General features: G+C 41.1%; 1 protein-coding gene across 1 annotated transcript in view; it reads right to left on the bottom strand.

Moving 5' to 3' along the window:
• Window positions 1-3,894: 3,894 nt before the first annotated feature.
• Window positions 3,895-24,359, bottom strand: part of WBP2NL (WBP2 N-terminal like) — a 68,665-nt gene continuing 48,200 nt past the window's right edge. Inside the window, exons 6-8 of the mRNA XM_058308847.2 lie at window positions 13,677-14,030; window positions 4,708-4,761; window positions 3,895-4,159 (exon numbers count right to left, since the gene is read on the bottom strand). Of these exons, the coding sequence (XP_058164830.1) occupies window positions 13,741-14,030 (290 nt within the window). The 3' untranslated portion in view covers window positions 3,895-4,159; window positions 4,708-4,761; window positions 13,677-13,740. The remainder of the gene's footprint in view (window positions 4,160-4,707; window positions 4,762-13,676; window positions 14,031-24,359) is intronic.

Raw genomic sequence — 24,359 nt, 5'->3', positions numbered from 1 at the left:
TCCTGTGTTTTTCTCCATGTATCTACTTCTGTGTAAGGGTCTTTTTTAATCAATCCACCAAGGGGGTGGGGACTCAACCCTACGTGCCCTAGTGATGTGGCTGAATCAAAGCCCTAATCTTAACATAATTTAATCAGACATTTCAGCTGAATCTAATGAAATCAAAGGGTTATCATGCCCAAAGGTACAGTCTAGTTCACAAACATCATCTATATCTTTTTGGAATTCATAACTAATATCAAACTGCCACAGGGGCTCTGAAAATCTTCAACATATACCTGGGAATGTGCATGTCAGGGCTGTGCTCATGCTCAGGAAGGACCTGAGAAGGCCCTAAATTCTCACCTCTTAATGACCTTGAGGCACTGCACAAGCAGGAAGTGAGGCTAAAGCAGAGTTGTAAATTTCCTGACTGGTGTTGAAGGTGTGCCTGAACAGGTACACACAGCCCCCTGGCAAAGGCTGGGTCGCTTTTTGGTTCTAGGCATTTAAGGAAATATCTGTCCAATCATTAGCTGACCACTAAGCTAACTCAGTAGAGCTTTCCATGGCCACACACAACAAATATATAGATATTACAGAATTATTTCAGAAAAGTCACTAAACATCAACAGCTACAAGTAGCTACACCAACAAATCCTGGGGAGGGGTTTGCACAACTATGTGACTATAATAAAAATTCCTTAATTGTATACTTTAAAATAGCTAATTTTATGGTATATGAATTATATCAATTAAAAATAAAAGTCAAGCCAGGACCACAAATTGGATTTGGTTGGTATATCTCTTAAATCTTTCTTCATCTGCACTGGTTCCCCCCTCTTCTGAGGGCCCGTTCCTATCATGGGCATTTCCATCTTGACACCTACTCTGCTGGATACTGGGCTCCTGCCTTCAAGAAGTTGCAGTCTAGGGAGGATGATGACACATCTGAGACTGCAGCAAAGGGTGATAAGAGCAATGACTGACATTTGTCTAGGACACGGGACAGAGTGGTGAAGCTGGGGCTAGGGGGAGAGGCAGAGGCAAGAGAGATTCAGAAGAGGGGACAACTGAGTTGGGCCTGAAATGGTGAGTAGGTGGGACTGTTGAAGAACAAAAGGAACAAAGAAAATGGTGACATGTTCAAAGAACTGCCCAGAACTGAGTATGGCTCCACAGGCCTACAAGTGTGTGTGTGTGGGAAGGGGGAGGTGGCACTCAGGCCTGCCTGTACCTCATCTCAGGTTCTAAGCATGTGAGGGTGGGTGGTCGGAAACATGGTAGGTCCCCCTGACTGCTGTGTGCAGGATGGATGGGAGTAGACAAGACTGGAGGCAGGCTGTACCATTAAGTTCCCAATCCATCCTTCTCTTCTCTGCTTTGTGGGGTGGGGCTGCCTCATTTCTAATTTGTTAACTGGCTCCCTGTTAGGCTCTGCCCATAACGTGTGCAAGAGGGAGACTGAAAGACTGGAGGAGCATGAAAGCTTCCTCTCTTATGAGTATGACACCTGGGTCATGCTTCTTCACCCCAGCAACAGAAATTCATTCCATTAACAGTAGCTGAGTCCAGCTTGCAGGTTTTCTAACATTTGCAACTTTAGCTTTGTCTAAGAGACACCAGCATCAGTTGGCCAGTGCCCCTTCTCAGAGGTCCACTCCCAGCCCCACAGGTCCCTTGTCCGAGTCTGAGGCACCAGCACTAGTTAAGCAGTGCCTCTTCCATTCCAGTGGATTCATCTTCTAAGTGGCTAGATTTTAATAATTCCAGTCTCTTCCCTTTCTTCCCCTAGCTGTAGAGGTGGAAGCTGCTTTCTGCAATCATTACCTCCATGAGAAGTTAACATTTTTTTTCCTGTCATTTCAGTTGCCTTAGACAACAACTATATAGTGAACACTCCTTTATGTTACAATCTCTCTTCAGATAACCACTGTGGACCCCAACAGGCACATCAACCTAGGAATCAACTTTACAAGCGTCCAGGCAAGAGAGAGGGAGGCCGGGATGGGGGTGGCTGCAGTGAAGATGAAGAGGAATTGGCCAGACCTCTATGACTGAGTGGCAGTGGGGAGGGGCTACTGAGGCAACAGGCTCAGGCCAAAGACATATTGGAGGTAAAATACAGACAAAAGGTTGTTTTGGGGGGTGGGGGGAGTGTGAAAAGTATCTATTTCCCAATTACCACCAGTCTCTTCAGTCAAGAGTATAGAGTTTCTAAACTTACTTGAGGAAAACCCAAAACCTGGATTGCTGTTTAAAGACACTAAACCAGATCTTAGAAAATTCTCCCAGAGTCCAAGGGTGGAGTGCGTATGGGGAAAGGGGTCCTACAAAGACTGACTTTCCAGCTGAAAGAGACCGTTTACCTCTTCAAGGAGGAAATGCAAGAGAAACTGAACAAAGGCAGTGCATACTGACTACCTTCTACACTGACTCGGGGTATGTAATATACTAAATTGGGGTGATTTTCCTCATTAAAACTGCCCAGTTTATAGAATGAGAACAAGCTGCATATGGTGATTTATGCATTTTACTAGCTAGATTGAAATCCTGGCTCCATCATTTACAAGTGCCAATCTTGAGCAAGCTCTTTCATCTCCCTGGGCTTATGCTCTGTCCATAAAGTTTGATCAGAGCTCCTTCTCTAGGACCGTTGCTTAATAATTAAATGAGCTAATAATTTATGTGAAGCACTCAGAATGGGCTCTGAAAAAGGAATTATTCAGGCCCGGGTTTTTCTACATGGTGGTTTTGCCTTTAAGCCTGGGACCCCCTGGCATTTAAAACACCGTGGGAAATAAGAGGCTCTTCCCTTAAATGGGCCCCCCATTCCTCATCTCCTTTTTAGATCTCGGTCTGGGAAGGGGGCAGGGAGATTTGCAGGTGAGGACCTGGGCAATGCCTCCTGGTTGGGGCACTGGAGGCCCAGCTGCCCAGACCCTCTGCCTTCCTTATCTCCATGACTGGCACTGCCATGCACGCACTGCCCAGGCCAGAAACAAGGCCATGACCCCTCACCTTCTTGCCATTCATTCTTGTTTTCTGGACCTTTCCAAGAGGCCTTCACTGGTCTTCCTACCTGCAGTCAGGATTCCACACCAGATGCCAGGAACTTCTTTCTCAGATGTAAATCTCATCAGCTGCCCACTTGGGCAAAACCTTTTGATGGCTCTCTATAGTCTTCAAGATAAAGCCTGAGGCCCTGGTGTGACACAGAAGGTCTCTTACCATCTGACCCCTCCTGACCTCTCCAGCCTTACCCCTACCCCCGCTCCACGCTTCCCCCTCTCCCTCACCCACTAGCTCTCTTAGCTAAGTCCTGCTTGTCCTTGGATCTCAGCATAGGCATCCCCTCCTCCAGGAGGCCTGTGGGACCACCTCAGGCTGGTGAGAAGCCCCTCCTCCAAGCCCCATGCAGACCTCTCTCAAGGCCCTCTTGTCAGGAAGCAGGAGTGTCTCTCTCCCATTGGTCATCAGGAAGAGCCACAGGCATAATGTCAAAATTGGGTCCAAGGGAGAAGCCCAACCTTGAGCAGAAATATTTCTAAAATGGTTCCCAAATTGAAGTATGCCAAGACCCCAACAAGGGCCTGAGGACCAGGGCAAGCAAGACCATCAGAGCAGCTCAGAGATGGAGGTGCACACCACCTCCACTGGGGTCCCATGCGAGGCACAGTTCCTATCTCTTCCCATCCGACACTTGAGGGGCGGTGGGATCTGGGATAGGGTTCATGCTCATAAAACATAAGGAAATTGTCCATACCTGGGGCAGTCTACTCTCGAGAGCAGGGCTGGGTCTGACTCCTCAGCGCACAGGGACTGGCACAGGGCAGCCTCAGTAAATGCTTGACTGACCTGACCTTAGGAAGCCCAGGACACGCTAAGGGGCACACAACAAACACAGTCAGCCCACAAGCTCTCATGTCAATTTATTCTGTCCCTTCCTCTCCAAGGAAAGGCAGACAACAGGCTTCCCCTAGTCAGGTGAATGCTCCATCAAGGCGATTTTTCAGAGATGTCAGCACAGAGATGATCCATCTCGCTTGGAACCAGACGAGGAACAGGGTGAAGCAGGACAAGCAGAGCCCAGACAGGAAGGCGAGAGCCAGGCCACATCCAAGCTGCCCTACTTGTGGTCCCGGAGTTACCAGCACAAGGCAATGCAGTACACACAGACCTTGGGAAATGGAGAGACCAAGGCCAGGCAGAGGTGTGGGGATGGTAGATTTTAATCAAGGGTGTAAGAACAGGGTGACCCCAGGCTCTTTGGTTATTTTATCTTCTCTTTTCTCCTCAGGACATGCTCAGGAAGGGGCCTGCTTTTAATGAGAACCCTGATATCAGTCCCCATCCCTGAGCCTTTTAGGTGAACTGGTTCTATTTCTCCTGCTCTGGTTGGCCTGCAACCAGCTTTCAAGCATCTTCCCTGAGAACAGAGGCCTGCTCACATGCATCTGTTTTGAGGTACTGAGTGTAGGGAAAGGCACTTTGGAATTAAGCTGCCTTGACAATGGCTGTTGCATCTGCCTAGAAAAATCTTCTCCGATATCTGCATGGCTAGCTCCCTCACCTCCTTTATCTTTCAAGACTTGGCTCAAATGTCATCTCAACAAGGTTCCCCTAATGCAATCCATCCCTGGGCTGCCCCCTCAGCATTCCCGACCTCCCTTACTCTGTTCTATTTCTTCCCATGGCTCTTATCTTATAATATTTCATATAACTTACTTTTGGCATGATCAGGCCAGTACTTGCCCAGGAACTGCATCTACTGCTTGGCACCTATGGGATGAAAAGAAGGTACAGGAGAGCAATCTCCCAAGTCAGAGGTTAGGAACCAGGTTCAGAAGCCATGTCCTGCCTCCACACACCTAATAGTTATGAGATCTCTGCTTTCCCAAGGTCTTCAAGTTTCAGGATATTTGGCTGTAAAATGAAGATAATAGTAGAACCCAACTCACTGGACTCCTACAGGGGCTAAATGAGATAATACTTATAAAATGCTTAGCACATTATTTGGTACCCAATTATCTAATTATCATTAAGTCACTTTTCAAGGCCTTTAAACACCAGAAAAGATCTACAGGACCACCCTGCCCAAAGTGACTTTTTCTGGTAGGAACTATATAAATGATGGTTGTGAGTTGTGAAGAGATGAATTATAACCCATGCTTTCAGGACCACTCTACTCAACCAGCCAGAGACGGGACAGATTTTACTAAAGTATGAATTTTAATTTCTAATCTTTTTCGAGACTCTGTAAGACAAAACTGATTCTGCAAATTATAAATCTTCAACTGGTGGCCAGAACTCTGTAGTGTATACGTATGTTGTATATGTGTGTATAATAAATCAAGAAATAGGGTACAATTTGTTTGTGTCTTTATTCACTCATTCACTCAACAAGTATTAACTAGACACCCACCCTGTGCCACAGCTTCTGCCAGGCCCAAACAATGGGTTACAGGCTCTGCTCTCAAGAAGCTCACAGGTTATAGGGAAGGTAGGGATGCAAAAAAACTCCACTAGGACTGGAACAGTACTTCACTGGAAACACCCAGAGGGTACAATACAAAGTCAGCAAAAGAGCAACTACCCTAAAAGGGGAGTTCAGGAAAAGTTTCTCAGAAGAAAGAACTGGGCTGTTTTGAAAGGTGAGTAGAACTGGCTGGGTGAGTCCAGTGGGAGGAAGGCCCAGATGCAAAGGACCCACCCAGGTCAGTGTCTGCAGGCCAGATGTGGTGAGCACTAGACCCACGGGGAAGGTTACCAACGATGAGAGGAGGAAGGGGTATGGGGACGGAGAGAAAGAGGGAGCCCTGGGAGTGAGTAAGAAGCCGAGTATCCAGTACCAGTCCCCAACAATGTAGGGGTGAAAACCAGGAGGGCAGAAGACACAGGCAGGCAATTCACAGAAGAGGAAACATAACTGCTAATAAATAAACAAATTATACATGACCTCATTAGCAATCAAGGAGGTACAAATCAAAACCATGAGATACCACTTTACACTCACTAGACTGGCAAAAATCAGAGTCTCTCAGGTGCTGGCCAGAGTGTGAGCAGCAGGAAGCCGGGACAAGCCCTGGGGGTGGTTACCTGGAGGGCACTGGGATGAGAGGGGAGAGAAGCCACACACAGAGCACTGATGCTTCAGGTAATGTTCTACTTGAGTGGTCAGGTGATGAGTTCCCTTTATCATTATTCTTCATTGCTTACCTAAAATTTACATATCACTTTACATGCATTAAATATTTCATATTTTATTTAAAAGAGAAACAACAATAAAAAGAGGAAGCAGAAGGAAGTCACTCTCCACACATAATTATCCCCAGTGTAATAGATGCCTGATGTGGAATTAGGTGGGTGACATGTGGCCTCTATGAAGCCCACTCCAGAAATGGTGGGGCACTCCAGAATGCCTTGCTCTGAGCCAGGCTTGGTTTTTTAAGAGCACAAGAGACACTTCAAGCAAGCCCAAGGGTAAGAGCTATTAGCCCAACTCATACACTGGGGGAACCCCAGGGCACCTCCCAGCCCAATTCATGCTTCCCTTATTTATTTATTTTAGGAGGTACTGGGAATTGAACCTGGGACCTTGTATGTGGGAAGTAGGTGCTCAATCAACGAGCTACAGCTGCTCCCTCATACTTCCCTTTTCTTCCTTGCCATTTCCTTTGTTCAGGGTGCCCAGCCCACATTCTGCTCCAGTAATTCCCATACTTCTTTGCAGCAAGGAATGGCCAGTTTTGACCACTGAGACCTTCTGCAGAGTTTTCTTGATAAAGAGAGGACTGCTGCTGTTGGTACATCCCTCCGCCCTCCCTTTTTTCCTGCCTTGCATGTAGACTGGATACCTGGAGATAAGTGGTCATCTTGACCATGAAGCAACTATCCTAGGGATGACAGAACTGGCAGGTAAAAGGAGCTGGGCCCTGGAGAACATGATGGAGCTGCTGTATCAACCTGTGTTTGCTGCCTCCTGCATTTTTGTTATGCGAGGAAAATATCTATTTAAACCAGTACAGTTGGTTATCTTTTATTTGTAGCTGATTGCAATTCTCATTGAGAGAGGAGTTTCCTTCCCCGTCTCTTTCTTCTCTTTTTTTAATTGTTTTTCAGACATTCCACCCAGGGTAAGGGAACCCAACGAGGAAAGCCAGAAACCTAGTTTTAGAACCAGAAGCTCTTCTCTCAGGAAGAATGGCAGAGAGAAGCAAACAATTATTAACAATTATTTCCCCTCTTGCCCTACAGCTCTGGATAGTAAGTTCTTGGACAATGAGGACCATATTTAAACAACAATGACTCCTCTCCACAGCCCAAGGCATAATGTCTTATACCAAATAATGACCTGATAAGTGTTTTCAAGGAACTCAAAGTTCAGAGCAGAGACAGACATGTAAATAAACAATAACAATTGTGATGGTTAGGCTAACGTGTCAACTCAGCCAGGTAATTGTATCCAGTTGTTTGGTGAGGCAAGCACTGGATTAACTGTAATACAAGGACATTTATGGACTTAGTCACCAATACATTTACTGCATAGATGACTCATTATATCCATAATACAATCAACCAAGGAGATTGCCATCAGCAATAAGTGACATTTTATCCAAATCAGTTGAATGCCTTAAGAGGGGGAGTGATTTCAGCATTTAGAGAGAATTTCCCAGCTTGGTTTCAGACGGCCAGTGTCTCCTAGGCACTCATTGAGGGCCTTCATTGGAGGCTTTGGTTTGCAGCCTGCCTGTAGAATTTGGACTTGTGCATCCCCACGGTCATGTGAGAGAACTTTACAAAATCTCATACTATTTACAGATATCTCCTGTCGATTGTGTTTCCTTAGAGAACCCTGACTAATAAAACAATATACTCTGAAGTTGCTCTAATCAGGATAATATACAAAATGCAGTGGAAGCACATGAAAAGATGCTCAACATGATTAGCCATTAGGGAAATGCAAATCAAAACTACAATGAGATACTACTTCACACCAACAAGGATCGCTTTTTTTTTTTAATGGAAAATAAGTGTTTGAGAGGATATGGAGAAATTGGAACCCTGATGCATTGTTGGTGGGAATGCAAAATGGTGCAACACTATGGAAAGCAATATAGTGGTTCCTCAAAAAAGTTAAACATGGAATTACCATTCAGTACCTGAAGGAACTGAAAATAGAACTCAGATACTTGTACACCATTAGTCACAGCATCATTAATTCATAAAAGCCAAAAGATGGAAATAACCCAAGTGTTCATTAACAGATGAATGGATAAACAAAATGTGGTACATATACACAATGGAATATTATTTGGCCACGAGAAGGAAGGAGTACTGAGACACTGCAACATAGATGAAACTTGAAAACATAATGCTGAGTGAAATAAGGCACATAAGGACAAATACTGTGTGGTTTCACTTACATGAAATATCTACAAAGAGCAAATTTGTGAAGACAGAAAGTAGATTAGAGGTTATCAGGGCATGGAGAATGGGGAAAGAGGGACTTGCTGTTTGGCAGGTAGAGAGTATGTATAGATTTTGGAAATAATAGAAAAGAATAGGAAATAATAATTTAAAAAATAAATGGAACAGCCTCTGTTTTTCAGAACTATCCAAAATGCAGTGACATGGAGGAAGAAATAACATCTGAATCTGGCTGGCCAGTTGAGGAAGATTTCACAGAGTTTGGGTTGAGCTGTAACAGATAAATAGGAGTTTACCAGGCAGCCAAAGGGAACATAGTGTTGATGCTGGGAGAGGGATGGGTAGAAAGCATCCTAGGCACAGACATGGTGAAACAGGAGAGCAAGACATGTGTTAGTAACCCAGGAGAGGGAAGTGGTTGCGGCTCAACTGATAGAGCATCCGCCTACCATATGGAGGGTCCAGGGTTCGATACCCAGGGCCTCCTGACCCACGTGGTGAGCTGGCCCACGAGCAGTGCTGCCATGTGCAAGGAGTGCCGTGCCACACAGGGGTGTCCCCCACATAGGGGTGCCTCACACACAAGGAGCACACCCCACAAGGAGAGCTGCCCTGCATGAAAAAAGGGCAGCCCACCCAGGAGTGGCACCGCACACACAGAGAGCTGACACAGCAAGATGATGCAACAACAACAACAAAAGTGACAGTTTTCCAGTGCCGCATGACAAGAATGCCAGCAGATACAGAAGAGCTTATAGTGAATGGACACAGAGAGCAGACAATGTGGGGGAAGGGGAGAGAAATAAATAAAATAAATCTTTGAAAAAAAAAAGAAACCCAGGAGAAACTGTTGCATCTCTCTGGGGCTGAGAAGGAAATTGTCCTTCCCTTTCTTTAAAAAAGAAAATGAAACCTCAAAACTCTAGCTCCAGTGGCTTTGGGTAAGGCACTCAAAGATTAGTTGAACAAATATTTAGGCTTTAAAAGTAAGTCACGGGGCGGCGGACTTGGCCCAGTGGTTAGGGGTCCGTCTACCACATGGGAGGTCTGTGGTTCAAGCCCCAGGCCTCCTTGACCCGTATGCAGCTGGCCCATGCGCAGTGCTGATGCACGCAAGGAGTGCCCTGCCACGCAGGGATATCCCCTGCGTAGGGGAGCCCCACGCGCAAGGAGTGCGCCCTGTAAGGAGAGCCACCCAGCGCAAAAGAAAGTGCAGCCTGCCCAGGAATGGCGCCACACACGGAGAGCTGATACAAGATGACACAACAAAAAGAAACACAGATTCCTGTGCCGCTGACAACAACAGAAGCGGACAAAGAAACAAGATGCAGCAAACAAACACAGAGAACAGACAACTGGGGTGGGGGGGCAGGAGGAAGGGGAGAGAAATAACTAAATAAATAAAAACTTAAAAAAAAAACATTTAATGGTAAATGGATTTTGGTTAAAATAGTGAAAAATGACGTGCAAAATACTTGTTTTCAAAGGAGGCATTTAGAAAGATAGGACTGAAAATCACTGTACAATATACTTTCCTAAAATTTGCTTTTTTCATTTAACAATGTCTTAAAATTTTTCATGTAGTACCTAATGATTGACCTCATTTTTATTCTTCTTCTTCTTCTTTTTTTTTTTTACATTTCTCAAATAAATATACTGGACACCTATAAATTTTTTTTTAATCATACAATATGTTACACAATATATTTGGTTGATAGTAATGCATTCATATGTATTTGTCCTTCTGTGTCTGGCTTGCTTTGCTCAACATAATGTCCTCCAGGTTCATCCAGGTTGTCATATGCTTCACAGCTTCATTTCTTCTTATGGCTGCATAATATTCCTTGTGTGAATACACCACAGTTTGTTTATACATTCATCTGTTGATGGACACCTGGATTGTTTACAACTTGTGGCAATTGTGAATAATGTCACTATGAACATCTGTGTGTACATGTCTGTTCATGTCACTGCTCTCATTTCTTTTGGGTATATACCTGAGAATTCTTTATCCAGCAAAATTGTCCTTCAAATATGAAGGTGAGTATAAAATATTCACAAACAAACAGAAACTAAGAAAGTTTGTAAAAAAAAGAATTCGACTTTGTAGGAAATATTAAAAGAGGCCTTAGAACCTGAAAGAAAAAGATAGGAGAAACAGGCTTAGAGGAGAGTATAGAAGAAAGAATAGCAGAAAGGATAATCAAAAGAGTAAAAAGACAAAAATAAGAATATAATATGAAAACCAAAAAATAAAATGGAAGAAGTAAATAGTGCATTTACAGTAATATCCTTGAATGTGAATGGTTTAGCCTCCCCAGTCAAAAGATACATACAGACTGACAGAAAGGATTAAAAAAACATGAGCCATCCATATGCTGCTTACAAGAAACTTACCTTAGACAGAGGGCTACAAACCGGCTAAAAGTGAAAGGTTGGAAAAAGATACTTCAGGTGAATAGCAACCAGAAAAGAGCAGGGGTAGCTATACCAATATCAGACAGAACAGATTTTAGATGCAAAAAAGTTATGCGATATAGAAGGCCATTATATATTAATAAAAGGGATAATCCATCAGGAAAATATAACAGTCATAAATACCTATGCACCTAACCAGGGTGCCCCAAAATACATGAGACAAATTCTGGAAAAACTGAAGGGAGAAATAGAAATCTCTACAATAATCGGTGGAGACTTCAACACCCCACTCACACTATTAGATAGAAAAACTAGACAGACGATCAACAAGGAAACAGAACTTGAACAATATGACAAACGAGTTAGACCTAACAAACATATACAGAACACTGCATCCAAACACAGCAGGTTATACGTTCTTCTTAAGTGCCCATGGGTCTTTCTCCAGGATAGACCACATGTGGGGTACAATGCAGCTCTCAATAATATAAAAAATTTGAAATTATGCACAGCACCTTCTCAGATCATAATGGAATGAAACTGGAAATCAATAATAGCAAAAAAGTGAATTTGCAAATATGTGGAGACTAAACAATACACTCCTAAATAATCAGTGGGTCAAAGAAGAAATTGCAAGTGAAATCAGTAAATATATTGAGACAAATGTAAACAAGAACACAATGTAGCAAAACTTATGGGATACAGTGAAGGCAGTCTGGAGAGGGAAATTGATAGCCCTCAACGCCTATATTAAAAAAGAAGAAAAATCTAAACTCAAAGATTTAACTGAACAACTATAGAAACTAGAAAAAGAACAGCAAACCAATCCCAAAGCAAGCAGGAGAAAAGAAATAATAAAGATTAGAGCAGAAATAAATGAAATTGGGGACAAAAAAAGAAATAGAGAAAATTAACAAAACCAAAAACTGGTTCTTTGAGAAGATCAATAAAATTGACAAACCCCTAGCTAGACTAACAAAGAAAAAGAGAGAGAAGATGCAAATAAATACAAACAAAAATGAAAGGGGTGAAGTCACAACTGACTCCACCGAAATAAAAAGAATCAGAAGAGGATATTATGAGAAACTGTATGCCAACAAACTAGACAAACTAGATGAAATGGACAAATTCCTAGAACTGCACAACCAACCTAGACTGATGCTACAAGAAATACAAGAACCAAACAAAACAATCACATTTAATGAGATTGAATCCATTATCAAAAACCTCCCAGCAAAGAAAAGTCCAGATGGCTTCACAGGTGAATTCTACCAAGCATTTCAAAAAGAACACCAATCCTGTTTAAACTCTTCCAAAAATCTGAAGAGGAGGGAAAATTACCCAACACATTTTATGAAGCCAACATCATCCTAATATTAAATCCAGTTAAAGATACTACAAGAAAAGAAAATTACACACCACTCTCTCTAATGAACGTAGATGCAAAATTTCTCAACAAAATGCTTGCAAATCAAATCCAGCTGCATATCAAAAGACTTAAACATCACAACCAAGTGTGATTTAATCTGGGTATGCAAGGCTGTTTCAACATAAAAAAAATCTATTAGGAAGCAGGTGTGGCTCAAGTGATAAGGCCTCCACCTACGACATGGGAGGACCCAAGTTCAATCCCTGGGGACTCCTGGTGAAAAAGAAGAAAAAAAAGCATGCCTGTGCAGCAAGCCAGTGCCCACGTGGTGAGCTGAGTGTGTATGAGGTGATCCAAGTGCCCACGCAGTGAGCTGATTGCCCACATGGCAAGTAGAGTGCATCAACCAAATGAATGGATAAACTGTGGTGTATTCACACAATGGAATATTACGCAGCTATAAGAAGAAATGAAGTCGTAAATAGCATATGACAAAATGGATGAATCTGGAGGACATCATGTTGAGTGAGGCAAGCCAGATACAAAAGGACAAATACTGTATGATTGCATACAAACCAAACACATTGTGTAATATATTGTATGATTTAAAAATTTGTATATGTATCCAGTACATTTAATTGAGAAATGTATGTTTTTATTCAACTGTTTTTTAATGTTGTTTATATTTTCGATTATCAAATGCACCAAATAAAGTTTATTAAAAAAAAGGTATACCATTTTTACATGCCCACTAATGGTGTACAGAAATAACCTTTTCCCTATATCCTTCTCAATACTTGTTTTCTCAATCTTTTAAATTTTGGAAGTCTGTGGAGATAAACTGGTTTCTCATTTTGAGTTGCATTTCCCTAAAACAAGTAAAGTTGTACATCGTTCAAAAGTTTCTTATCTCTCTATTGCCTTGAGACATCATTTTCAATGGTTGCATAACATTCCAGTGTATGGATGTACCATAATTTACGAAATTACCCCTTACAATTGGAAATCTAACTTGATCCATCCTTTCCCTAGTATAAATAATGCTGTGATAAACAATTGAGTATTCGACTTGATATTTCTAACACATATCTAAGTGCCTAGCAAACTGAGCATAATGCATGTTTCTTGAATGGGGGGTGGGTAAGGAGGAAGGAAGCTTTTTCCACATTACATTCAAGGTATGCTAAAAATATTGCCCAAAATCAAGCAAATTATTGGAAATTATCCTTATGATTCTACTCCTTCTTTAGTCCAGCTAATCAAGAGTTGACTCTACTTGTAAAACCTAGGCTTAGTTTATAAGAACTCTGTATTTTCTACATGATTCTTCTGTAAACCTAAAACTTCTCTAATAAAAAAATTAATTAAAATTAAAATTAAAACAATCTTGGCTTGGAAGAAAAACTTGATCTTCCCCTAAGATTATCCTTCCAACAGCTGGAAAGAACTATCCCAGATATACCTTAATATGATCACATACCTGAGGTCCTCCTTATCTTGACTTGAATTTTTAGGTGCCATTTTGCTTGGTAAATCTTCAAAGTTTACATCCTGGAATGTGGAGAATAGGCCTGAGAAGACGAGGTAGAGGGATGAGAAGCCTCATTTCCAAGAGACTGCGGTGCCACATTCCCTGCAGGTGGGGCTCCATAGCCCCCAGGTAGGGGTTGATATCCTGGAGGAATGGCTTGATATTCCGGAGGTGGGGCTTGATATCCTGGGGGTGGGGCTTGATATCCCAGAGGTGGTGCTCCATATCCTGGAGGTGGAGCTTCATATCTTGGAGGCAAGGCTCCATACCCCGCAGGTAGGGCTCCATAGATAACAACTGGGACTGAGAATGAGAAGTGAAAAAAATTCAGTTACTCAGTGGTTAGTGGTAAATGTAAACAGGGAAGAAATGAGAAGAAAGATAAAAAATAATAGTGAAGACCTCCAGTTTCCAGTCCAACATATAAAGAGCTTAGAATTCATCATTCCCATCCTCACAACATAAAAAAAGCTGAACAAACCAAAAAATTAACAACTCTTCTTAGAGCCAATTGAGGTCACAGGGTAAACTGCCAACCTAAAAAGTGGAAAGACAGGTGAATACAGAGAACCACACCTTACCAGGAGCAGAAGACACCACTGACTACTAGAGACCAAGAGAGGATTAGCTTGAGGGATAAGAACTGCTGGCGGCCCAAGCTTAGGAGGGAGACCTACAGTTTCGTGAGTTTTACTTTAAGAGCCCCATCAAGTTCTCAGGATGAAATCTGGAGAAATATTCCCCTCATGCTTCTGGAAGAAGGAAGCAAAAAGTAACCATTCTGAAATATGTCCAGAGCATTCTTTTCTCCTTAACAAAGGCCTAATCTCAAGGGTAACTGTTTTACCAGAGTCTAACCAATATGAGTTTTACTAGAACCTAACCAAAGTGAGTTTTACCAGAGCCTAACCAAAGTAAGGCAGGGAAATATACAATGACAACCCTTCCAGCCTTCCTATATTACCTAAAGTGGGAAGTGGAGAGCCGGAAAGCACTTGTAAAGGTCACAGCCCAGCGACATAGGCCCGCCAAAAGACTGAGAACCAATCACAGGAATACAGAACACTTTCCTTTTCCCCACATCTTACTGTCACATTAAGAGCACTTCTAAATAATAATAGGGGATTACTGCTGAAATAGCTGCAATTCTCTTTAAGGAGTCTCTAGGGAAACCCAAAGAAAACAGCAGGAAAAAATAAGAAATTAGAAGAAATTTTAGTCTGACACCTGCAGATATGGCAACTAATAAACATAGTCTAACTTCTAATCAGATAAGCATAAAACCTCACACTAAAGGCCTATTTACCGAAGATACTTTTACCTGATATGTCATTTATTTTTCAACAAAAAATTACTAGGCATTCTAAACGACAAAAAACAGTCTGAAAAACTAAAGCAAACATCCAAACAAGACTCAGATATGGCAGAGATTTTAGAATTATCATAAAAAGTATTTAAAATAAATATGGGGAAGCGGAGTTGGCCAAGTGGCTAGGGCATCCGTCTACCACATGGGAGGTCCGCAGTTCAAACCCCGGGCCTCCTTGACCCATGTGGAGCTGGCCCACATGCAGTGCTGATGCATACAAGGAGTGCCTTGCCACGCAGGGGTGTCCCCCATGTAGGGGAGTTCCACGCACAAGGAGTGCGCCCCGTAAGGAGAACCGCCCAGAGCGAAAGAAAGTGCAGCCTGCCCAGGAATGGGGCCGCACACACGGACAGCTGACACAGCAGGATGATGCAACAAAAAGAAACACAGATTCCCAGTGCCACTGATAAGGATAGAAGCAGTCACAGAAGAATACACAGTGAATGGACACAGAGCAGACAACTGGGGGGGAGGGGAGAAGGGGAGAGAAATTTAAAAAATAAAATAAAATAAAATGAAATGAAAGATTTTAAAAAAAATAAAAAACAAAATAAATATAATTAATATGCTAAGGGTTCTAGTGGAAAAAGTGTATAACATTCAACAATAGATGGGTAATATAAACAGAGAGATGAAAACTCTAAGAAAGAATGAAAAAGAAATTCTAGGAAAAAAAACATTGTAACAGAAGAGATCCATACCAGAAATACATTATAGTGAAACTGTCAAAATCCAAAGACAAAGAAAGAATTTTTGCAAGGAGCAAGAAAGAAGTGACCTTCACATTCAAAGCATACTTACTAAGATTAGCAACCAATTTCTCATGAGAAATCATGGAGTCCTGAAAGGTAGTGGGATGACAATTTTAAAGTCCTTCAAGAAAAAAAACCTGTCAGCCAAGTAAATCCAAGTATGTATCCAGCAAAATTATCTTTCAAGAGTGAAGGAGAAATGAATACATCTAGAGATAAACAAAAGTGAAGTACTTCATTACCAAAAGAACTGCCCTATAAGAAATGCTAAAGGGAGTCCTTCAGGATGAAATAAAAGGACACTAGATGGTAACTCAAAGCCATGAGAAGAAATAAACTGGTAAAGTTAACTATAAGGGTCAACAGAAATAACTACATTATTTTACTTTTTGTTTGCAATAGCTTTTTCCTTCCTATGTGACTGAAAAGGCAAATGTTTAAACAATAATTAATATCTATGTTACTGGCATACAAAGATGTACAAAGATGTAATATGAGACCATAACATTATGAGGGAAGACAGAGATGTCTAGAAGTAGAGCATTTGTATACAACTGAAATTAGGTTGGCATTATTCAAAATAAATGTTAACATGTTAATTGTAATCACAAAGGTAACCACTATGAAAATAACTAAAAACTAAACAGAAAAGGAAAGAAGAGAATCAGAATGATAACTACCAAAAAGTCAACTAAAACAACAAAAACAAAAGTCAGTAATTAGGGTAGTAGAGGAACAAAAACATAAGACAATCAGAAAATAAATAGCTAAATGGCAAAATTTAAGTCCTTCCTTAGCAGCTGTTACCTTAAATGTAAATGGATAGGGAAGCATATATGGCTTAACTGATAGAGCGTCCGTCTACCATATGGAAAGTCCAGGGTTCGATACCTAGGGCCCCCTGGCCTGTGTGGTGAGCTGGCACATGTGCAGTGCTGCCGCGCACAAGGAGTACCATACCACGCAGGGGTGCCCCCCACATAGGGGTGTCCCACGTGCAAGGAGTGCACCCTGCAAGGAGAGCCGCCCCTCACAAAAAAAGTCCAGCACGCCCAGGAGCGGTGCCACACACAAGGAGAGCTGACGCAACAAGATGACACAACAAAACGAGACACAGATTCCTGGTGCCGCCTGACAAGAATGCAAGCCAACACAGAAGAACACACAGCAAATGGGCACAGAAAGCAGACAACAGTAGGGGAAGGGGAAAGAAATAAAATAAATCTTTTTAAAAATGTAAATGGAGGGAAACGGACTTTGGCCCAGTGGTTAGGGCGTCCGTCTACCACATGGGAGGCCCGCGGTTCAAGCCCCGGGCCTCCTAGACCCATGTGGAGCTGGCCCATGCGCAGTGCTGATTCGCGCAAGGAGTGCCGTGCCACACAAGGGGTGTCCCCCGCGTAGGGGAGCCCCACGCGCAAGGAGTGCACCCATAAGGAGAGCCGCCCAGCGCGAAGGAGGGAGCAGCCTGCCGAGGAATGGCGCCGCCCACACTTTCCATGCCGCTGACGACAACAGAAGCGGACAAAGAAACAAGATGCAGCAAAAAGACACAGAAAACAGACAACCAGGGGAGGGGAGGGGAATTAAATAAATAAAAATAAATCTTAAAAAAAAAAAAAAATGTAAATGGATAAAACTCTTACTAAAAGGCAGGAATTGGCAGATTGGATGAAAAAACATATATATGCAGCCTACAGAGACTCACTGTAGAAACAGACACAAAGGGGTTGAAAGTAAAAGGATGGGAAAAAGCTTTCCATGAACACAGTAAGAAAAAGAGAGTCAAGGTGGCTATATTATTGCCAGAAAAAATAGACTTTAAGTTAAAAAATTTTACAAGAAACAAAAGGACATTATATATTGGCAAAATGTTCAATCCAGCAAGAAAACTAACAATTATAAACATATGCACATAACACCAGAGTCCCAAAATATATTAAACAAAAATTTACAGAATTGAAGGGAGAAATAGATATTTCTACAACAATTGTTGAAAACTCCAATACACCACTTTTAATAACTGATAGAACATGTAGGCAAGATCAATAAGGAAAGAGTTCTTGAACATCACTGTAAATCAACTACACCTAATGAACATATATAGAACACAAAAGTGGTTCAACATAAGAAAATCAATGTAATACACACTAATAGGATAAAAGAAAAAAATACAAATATCAATTGATCTTGATGCAGGAAAGGCATCTGACAAAACCCAACATCCTTTCATGATAAAAAGCAAAAACTGAAAATAGAAGAGAACTTCCTCAACATGATAAAGGACATATATAAAAACTCACAGCTACTATCATACTCAATGGTGAAAAACAGAGCGCTTAACCCCTAAAATCAGGAACAAGACAAGGATGACTGCTTTTACCACTGCTATTTAACGTTGTATTGGAGTTCTACCCAGAGCAATCAGGCAAGAAAAAGAAACAAAAACGTGTTAGTTTGGTGCTTCTGTGGGTCCCAGAAAAGACCATGCCCTTAGAGTTAATCCATGCGTGTGGGTATGAACCTGTTTTAGGTGAGACACTTTGATAGACTTCAGTTAAGGGATTTTTTATTAAATTAGTTCAGTAAGACATGACCCAGGGTTGGTACTAAGTCTCTCACTGGAGTAGTCTATAAACAGAAGAATATGGAGAGAAGAAGCTGCAGAAACAAAGGGAAAAGACACAGGAACTCAGAGATGAATCCACAGAAGTTGAGAGAGCAGAAAGCAGTGGAGCCTGGAGGAAAAGGTAGAGGCTGGCAGATGCCGCCATATGCCCCATCATGTGCCTTGCCAGATGAGAAAGGAATCTAGGACCACCAGCAGCCAGTCCTCAGGGAGAAAAGCATCACCTGGTGAAAGCTTGATTAGGACAATTTCACAGCCCCAGAACTGTAAGCTTATAAGCTAATAAATCCCCATTGTAAAAGTCAACCCATTTCTGGTATATTGCATCTGGCAGATTTTAGCAAACTAAAAACAATGCATCCAAATTGAGAAAGGAAGAAGATAAAACTTTCCCTGTACACCGATAATATGATCCTAGATATAGAAAACCCCAAAGAATCTACAAGAAAACTACTAGAGCAGTAGCAGTGGCAGGGTACAAGATCAATATTCAGTTGTGTTTCCATATACCAGTAGTGAATAATATGAAAAGGAAATTAAGGGAAATGGATGTGGTTCAACCAATTGAGCTCCTGTCTACCATAGAGGAGGTCCAGGGTTCAATGCCCCGGGCCTCCTGGTGAGGGCAAGCTGTCCCACACGGCGAGCTGGCTCACATGGAGTGCCAGCCCACATGGGAATGCTGCTCCATGAGGAGTGCCGCCCTGCATGGGAATGCCACCCAGTGTGGGAAAGCCACCCCACGCAGGAGTGCCGGCCAATTCAGAGAGCTGGCACAGCAAGATGACTCAACAAGAAACACAGAAGAGAGAAAATAAGAAGACATATCAGAACAGGGAGTTGAGGTAGCTTAAGAGAGTAACTGCCTCTCTTCCACTCTGGAAGGTCACAGGATCAGTTCCCAGAGCTGCCTAATGAGAATGCAAGCAGACACAGAAGAACACACAGTGAATGGACACAGAGAGCAGACAACAGGGGAACGGGGAAGAAATAAATAAAAAATAAACCTTTAAAAGGAAAAAAAAAGGAAATTAAGAAAACAATTCCATTTACAATAGCAATTAAAAGAGTAAAATACCTAGGAATAAATTTAACCAAAGTTGTAAAGAAAACTACAAAACATTGCTGAAAGAAATTAAAGACGACCTACATAAATAGAAAGATATCCCATGTTCATAGATTGGAAGACTAACTATTGTTAAGATGTCAATCCTACTTGAAGTGATCTCCAACTTCAATTCAATCCCAATCAAAATTCTAGCAGGTATTTTTATGGTTTGTTTTTGTGTTTTGTTTTGTTTTTTCAGAAATGGAAAAGCCAATCCTCAAATTCATATGGAATTGAAAAGCATCCTAAATAGTCAAAAACATTTTAAAAAAGAAAAAGTTGAAGGACTCATGCTTCCCAATTCCAAAACTTATTACAAAGCTACAAAATTCAAAATAGTGTAGTACTGGCTTAAGGATAGACATACTTATAGACTGATAGAATTGAGAGTCCAGAAATTAAACCCATACATGTATTTGGCCAATTGATTTTCTATAAGGGTGCCAAATCCATTCAGTGGGGAAGAATAGTCTCTCCAACAAATGGTACTGGGAAAACTGGATATTCACATTCAAAAGAATGAATCTGCACCCCTACCACTCACCACATAAAAAATTAACTCAAAATGGATCAACAACCTGAATTTAAGAGTTAATACCATAAAACTCTCAGAAGACAACATAGGAAAATATGTAAGGGTCTTGTATTAGACAATGGAGACTTAGACCTTACACCCAAAACATGAGCAACAAAAGGAAAAACAGATACACTGGACTTCATCAAAAATTTAAACTTTTGTGCATCACAAAAGTGAAAAGACAACTTTATCTAATGGGAGAAAATATTTGGAACCACATATCTGCTAAAGTTTAATATCCAGATATATAAAGAACTCCTACAACTCAACAACAAAAAAGATAATCCAATTTTAATATGGCCAATGGATGTGAATAGACATTTCTCTAAAGAAAATATAATCACATGAAAAGATGTTCAACATCATTAGCCATTAGAAAAATGCAAATCAAACCAAAAATGAGATATTTCATACCTACTAGAGTGGCTATTATTTTAAAAATGGAAAATAACAAGTGTTGACAAGGCTTCAGAGAAACAGCAACCCCAGGACCATTGTTAGTGGGACTGTAAAATGGTGCAGCTGCTGTGGAAAACAGTTTGGTGGTTCCTTAGAAAGTGGAACATAGAATTACCATATGACCCAGTTATATGTATTAGTCAGCCAAAGGGGTGCTGAAGGAAAATACCAGAAATCTATTGGCTTTTATAAAGGGTACTAATTTGCGGTAGAAGTTTACAGTGACCAGGCCTTAAAGCCTAAGTTACTTCCCTTACCAAAGTCTGCTGCCACATGTTAGAGCAAGATGGCTGCTAATGTCGGCAACAGTTCAGATTTGCTCTTCCTCTTAAGGCTTCATGGTCCCAGCTTCTTCCAATGTCAGCTGTAGGTTGGGATAAGTCTCTCTCCTGGGGCTCTTTTCTCTCTGGGTTAGCTGCTCTGTTCTCTCCACAAGGTCAGCCGTAGACTAACAAGTTTGCCTCTTCCTGGGGCCTCTGCCATATCTAACAGAGCCTTCTCTCTTCCTCACATATCTGTTTTTCTATGTGTTTACTTCCCAGGGCTCCAATATTAAAACTCCAACTAACTCTGCCTTGTTGTTTTCTCATGTCCTACTGACACGGCCCAATCAAAGCCTTAATCATTATTTAATAAACTAAAAATGAAATCTCTGAATCCAATACAATCAAAGGGTATTGATAGATGTAGGATGACCGAATACCTGAAAAGTAACTTGTTTCTCTCCCTGTTGCTAGGATACAAAGAAAAGAATTGTATGTAAATCAGAAGGTAATGAAATGCAACCCTCTCTTTGGGCCAAATTCCACTTTTGGTGATCAAGAATATCCTGTTGAAGCAATGAAGTATGAAAACCAGCTTCAACCAGTTGGCCGGACCTGCGCAGAAGCAGCCCCTTGCTGTCCTCACTTCAACTTGCTTAATTAACATAGTAAAATTCCCACCCAGAGGTGGAGTCATAAGCACCTTTCTTAATCATGCAATGTATGCACAAGTGTGATTTCCTGAACATACTAATCATACAATTATATAACCAGCTAAACCAGCTATGTGTGTTCATCCATATGGATGAACACTAATGCACAATCAAAGCAAATGCTAAGGAGTAACTTGAGTATTTAAACAAGAGTGAAACTGCAGCATAGGGAGTTGGGTCTGAGTCACTTCATCCTAGCCTTGGCTCCGTACCTCTGCAGACGTAATAAACATGAGTTTGCCTAACTCTTATGTTGAAGTTTTCTTCATGCCATCTCTGATAATCCATAAGGGCCCTGCTTTGAGGCCTAACAGTATCACTAGCCCAGAGGAACAGACCAATTTACAAACATAATCAGTATTTCTTTTTGGAATTCATCAGTAATATCAAAGTGCTACACCCAACAATACCACTTCAAGGTATATACCCAAAAGAATTGAAACCAGGGATTCAAACAGATATTTGTACCCCAATGTTCATAGCAGTATTATTCACAATAGTCAAAAAAGTGTAAGCAACCCAAGTGTCTACGAACAGATGAATGAATTAAAAAAACATGTTACATACATGCAATGGAATATTTTTGTGCCATACAAGTAATGAAGTACTAATACATGCTACAACATGAGTGATTCTTGCACATATCACATTGTGTGAAATTAGCCAGACACAGAAGGACAAATGCTGTATGATCACACTTGCATGAAATATCTAGAATAAACAAATACAGAGACAGAAAGTAGAATATAGGTTATCAGGGGAAGGGATGGGGGTGGTGCATGGGGACTTATTGTTTAATGGGCATAAATTTTTTGTTTTGGATGATGAAAATGTCCTGAAAATAGTGGCGAAAGTTAAACAACATTTTCAATATACTTAATGTCATAGAACAAAAGGAAAAGTTACAGACTGGGAGAAAATATTTATAAACTACATATCTGACAAATGACTAACATCTAGAATTTGTAATAACTCAAAAATCAGTAAAAAAACAACTGATTAGAAAATGGACAAAAGATATGAAGAGACATTTCACTAAAGAATATGTACAGGTGGCAAATAAGCACATGAAAAGATGTTCAATATCATTAGCTACTAGGGAAAGGGAAAATTAAATCACAGTGAGATATCATTATATACCTATCAGAATAACCAAAGTAAAAAATATTGACAGCACCATAAGCTGGAGAGGATGCAGGAAAAAACAGATCACTCATACATTGCTGGTGAGAATGTAAAATGAAACAGCCACTTTGGAAAACAATTTCACAGTTTCTTAAAAATAAATAAATAAACATGCAATTACCATACAACCCAGCAATTGCACTCCTAGGTATTTATCCCAAAGAAATGAAAATTTACATTCACACAAAAACCTGTAAAGGCATGTTTACAGAGTTTCGTGTGTAATAGCCAAAAGCCAGAAACAATCAAGATGTTCTTCCACTGCCAAATGGTTAAACCAACTGTGGTATATCCAGTCTATGAAATACTACTTAGCAAAAGAGAGCAACAAACTGACACACATGATAACGTGGATGACTCTCCAGAGAAGTATGCTGAGTGAAAAAAGTCTACCCTAAAAACTTACATGCTGTCAGATTCCATTTATATAACATTCTTGAAATGAGAAATTATAGAAACAGAAAACAAATTAGCAGTTGCCAGGGATAAAGGAGATGGAGCCAAGTAGGTGTGGCTATAAAAAAGACAACATGAAGGATCCTTGCCAGGATGAGAATGTTTTGTATCTTGGTTATCCATGTCAATCCCGATTGTGATATTGTATTGCAGTTATGCAAGATATTACCACTGTGGGAAATTGGGTAAAAAGTACAAGAGATCTCTATTATTTCTTACAACTGCATGTGAATCTACAATTATCTCAAAATAGAACGTTTAATTGAAAAAAAAAGACTTACTTTTAGATTATGGGCATTAGTTGTTTTTTTAAAGAGTTATTTATTTTATTTATTTCTCTCCCCTTCCCCCTCCCCTCCACTCCAGTTGTCTGTTCTGGCATTAGATTTTAATAACCCTTAAAAACTAAGGTAACTATTAAGGTTACAAATAAGTAGCCTTTAGTTGTACACAAAACTAAAAGCCCAGGGGCATACACATCATGCTTCAGTGAGAACCTAAGAAAGGGCTTGCATTTTGAGGTCTGATGACAGCCTATTAAGAGACCCCTTGTAGCCCATCAGTAGACAGCACACCATATTTGAGAATCACTGATCTATCTACTTTCCAGGAACGTGTGTCAGCAGCACTGCACAGGGTGACTGTTAAAAGGATACAAGCCATGAAGCCCAGGGCTTGCATTCTTCCATGATTCTGAAGAAAGCATGGCACAAGCAGGATGACTACGCATGTGTGAAATGGGAAGGGGGAAGCAGGAAAGAGCATAAGTTTTCTGCTCCGCCTGTGTGGTGGTTTCAAGCTATGTACCCCAGAAAAACATGTTCTTAAACTTAATCCATTCCTGTGGGTGTGAACCCATTGTAAGTAAGACCTTTTGATGAGACCCAACTCAATCAGGATGGTTCTTAATCCTATTAATGTAATCCTTTATAAAAATAATGAAATTCAAACAGAGGGGGGAAAAAAGCCACAGGAAGCAAGTGTAAAAGGTCAATGGAACACTGAACAGAAGGGAGAGGCCAAGAGAGGATACCATGTGCATTGCCATGTGGCAGAGGAACCCAGGACCAAGGATCACTGGCAACCAGCCCTAGAATGCCAGTCTTTAGGAAAAAAGATTC

Source organism: Dasypus novemcinctus, chromosome 12 (genome assembly GCF_030445035.2).
Source record: "Dasypus novemcinctus isolate mDasNov1 chromosome 12, mDasNov1.1.hap2, whole genome shotgun sequence".
In the NCBI taxonomy this organism is placed as follows: Eukaryota; Metazoa; Chordata; class Mammalia; order Cingulata; family Dasypodidae; genus Dasypus; species Dasypus novemcinctus.
The sequence above is the reverse complement of the archived record's forward strand: the minus strand, read 5'-3'. Positions and strand labels throughout refer to the sequence as shown.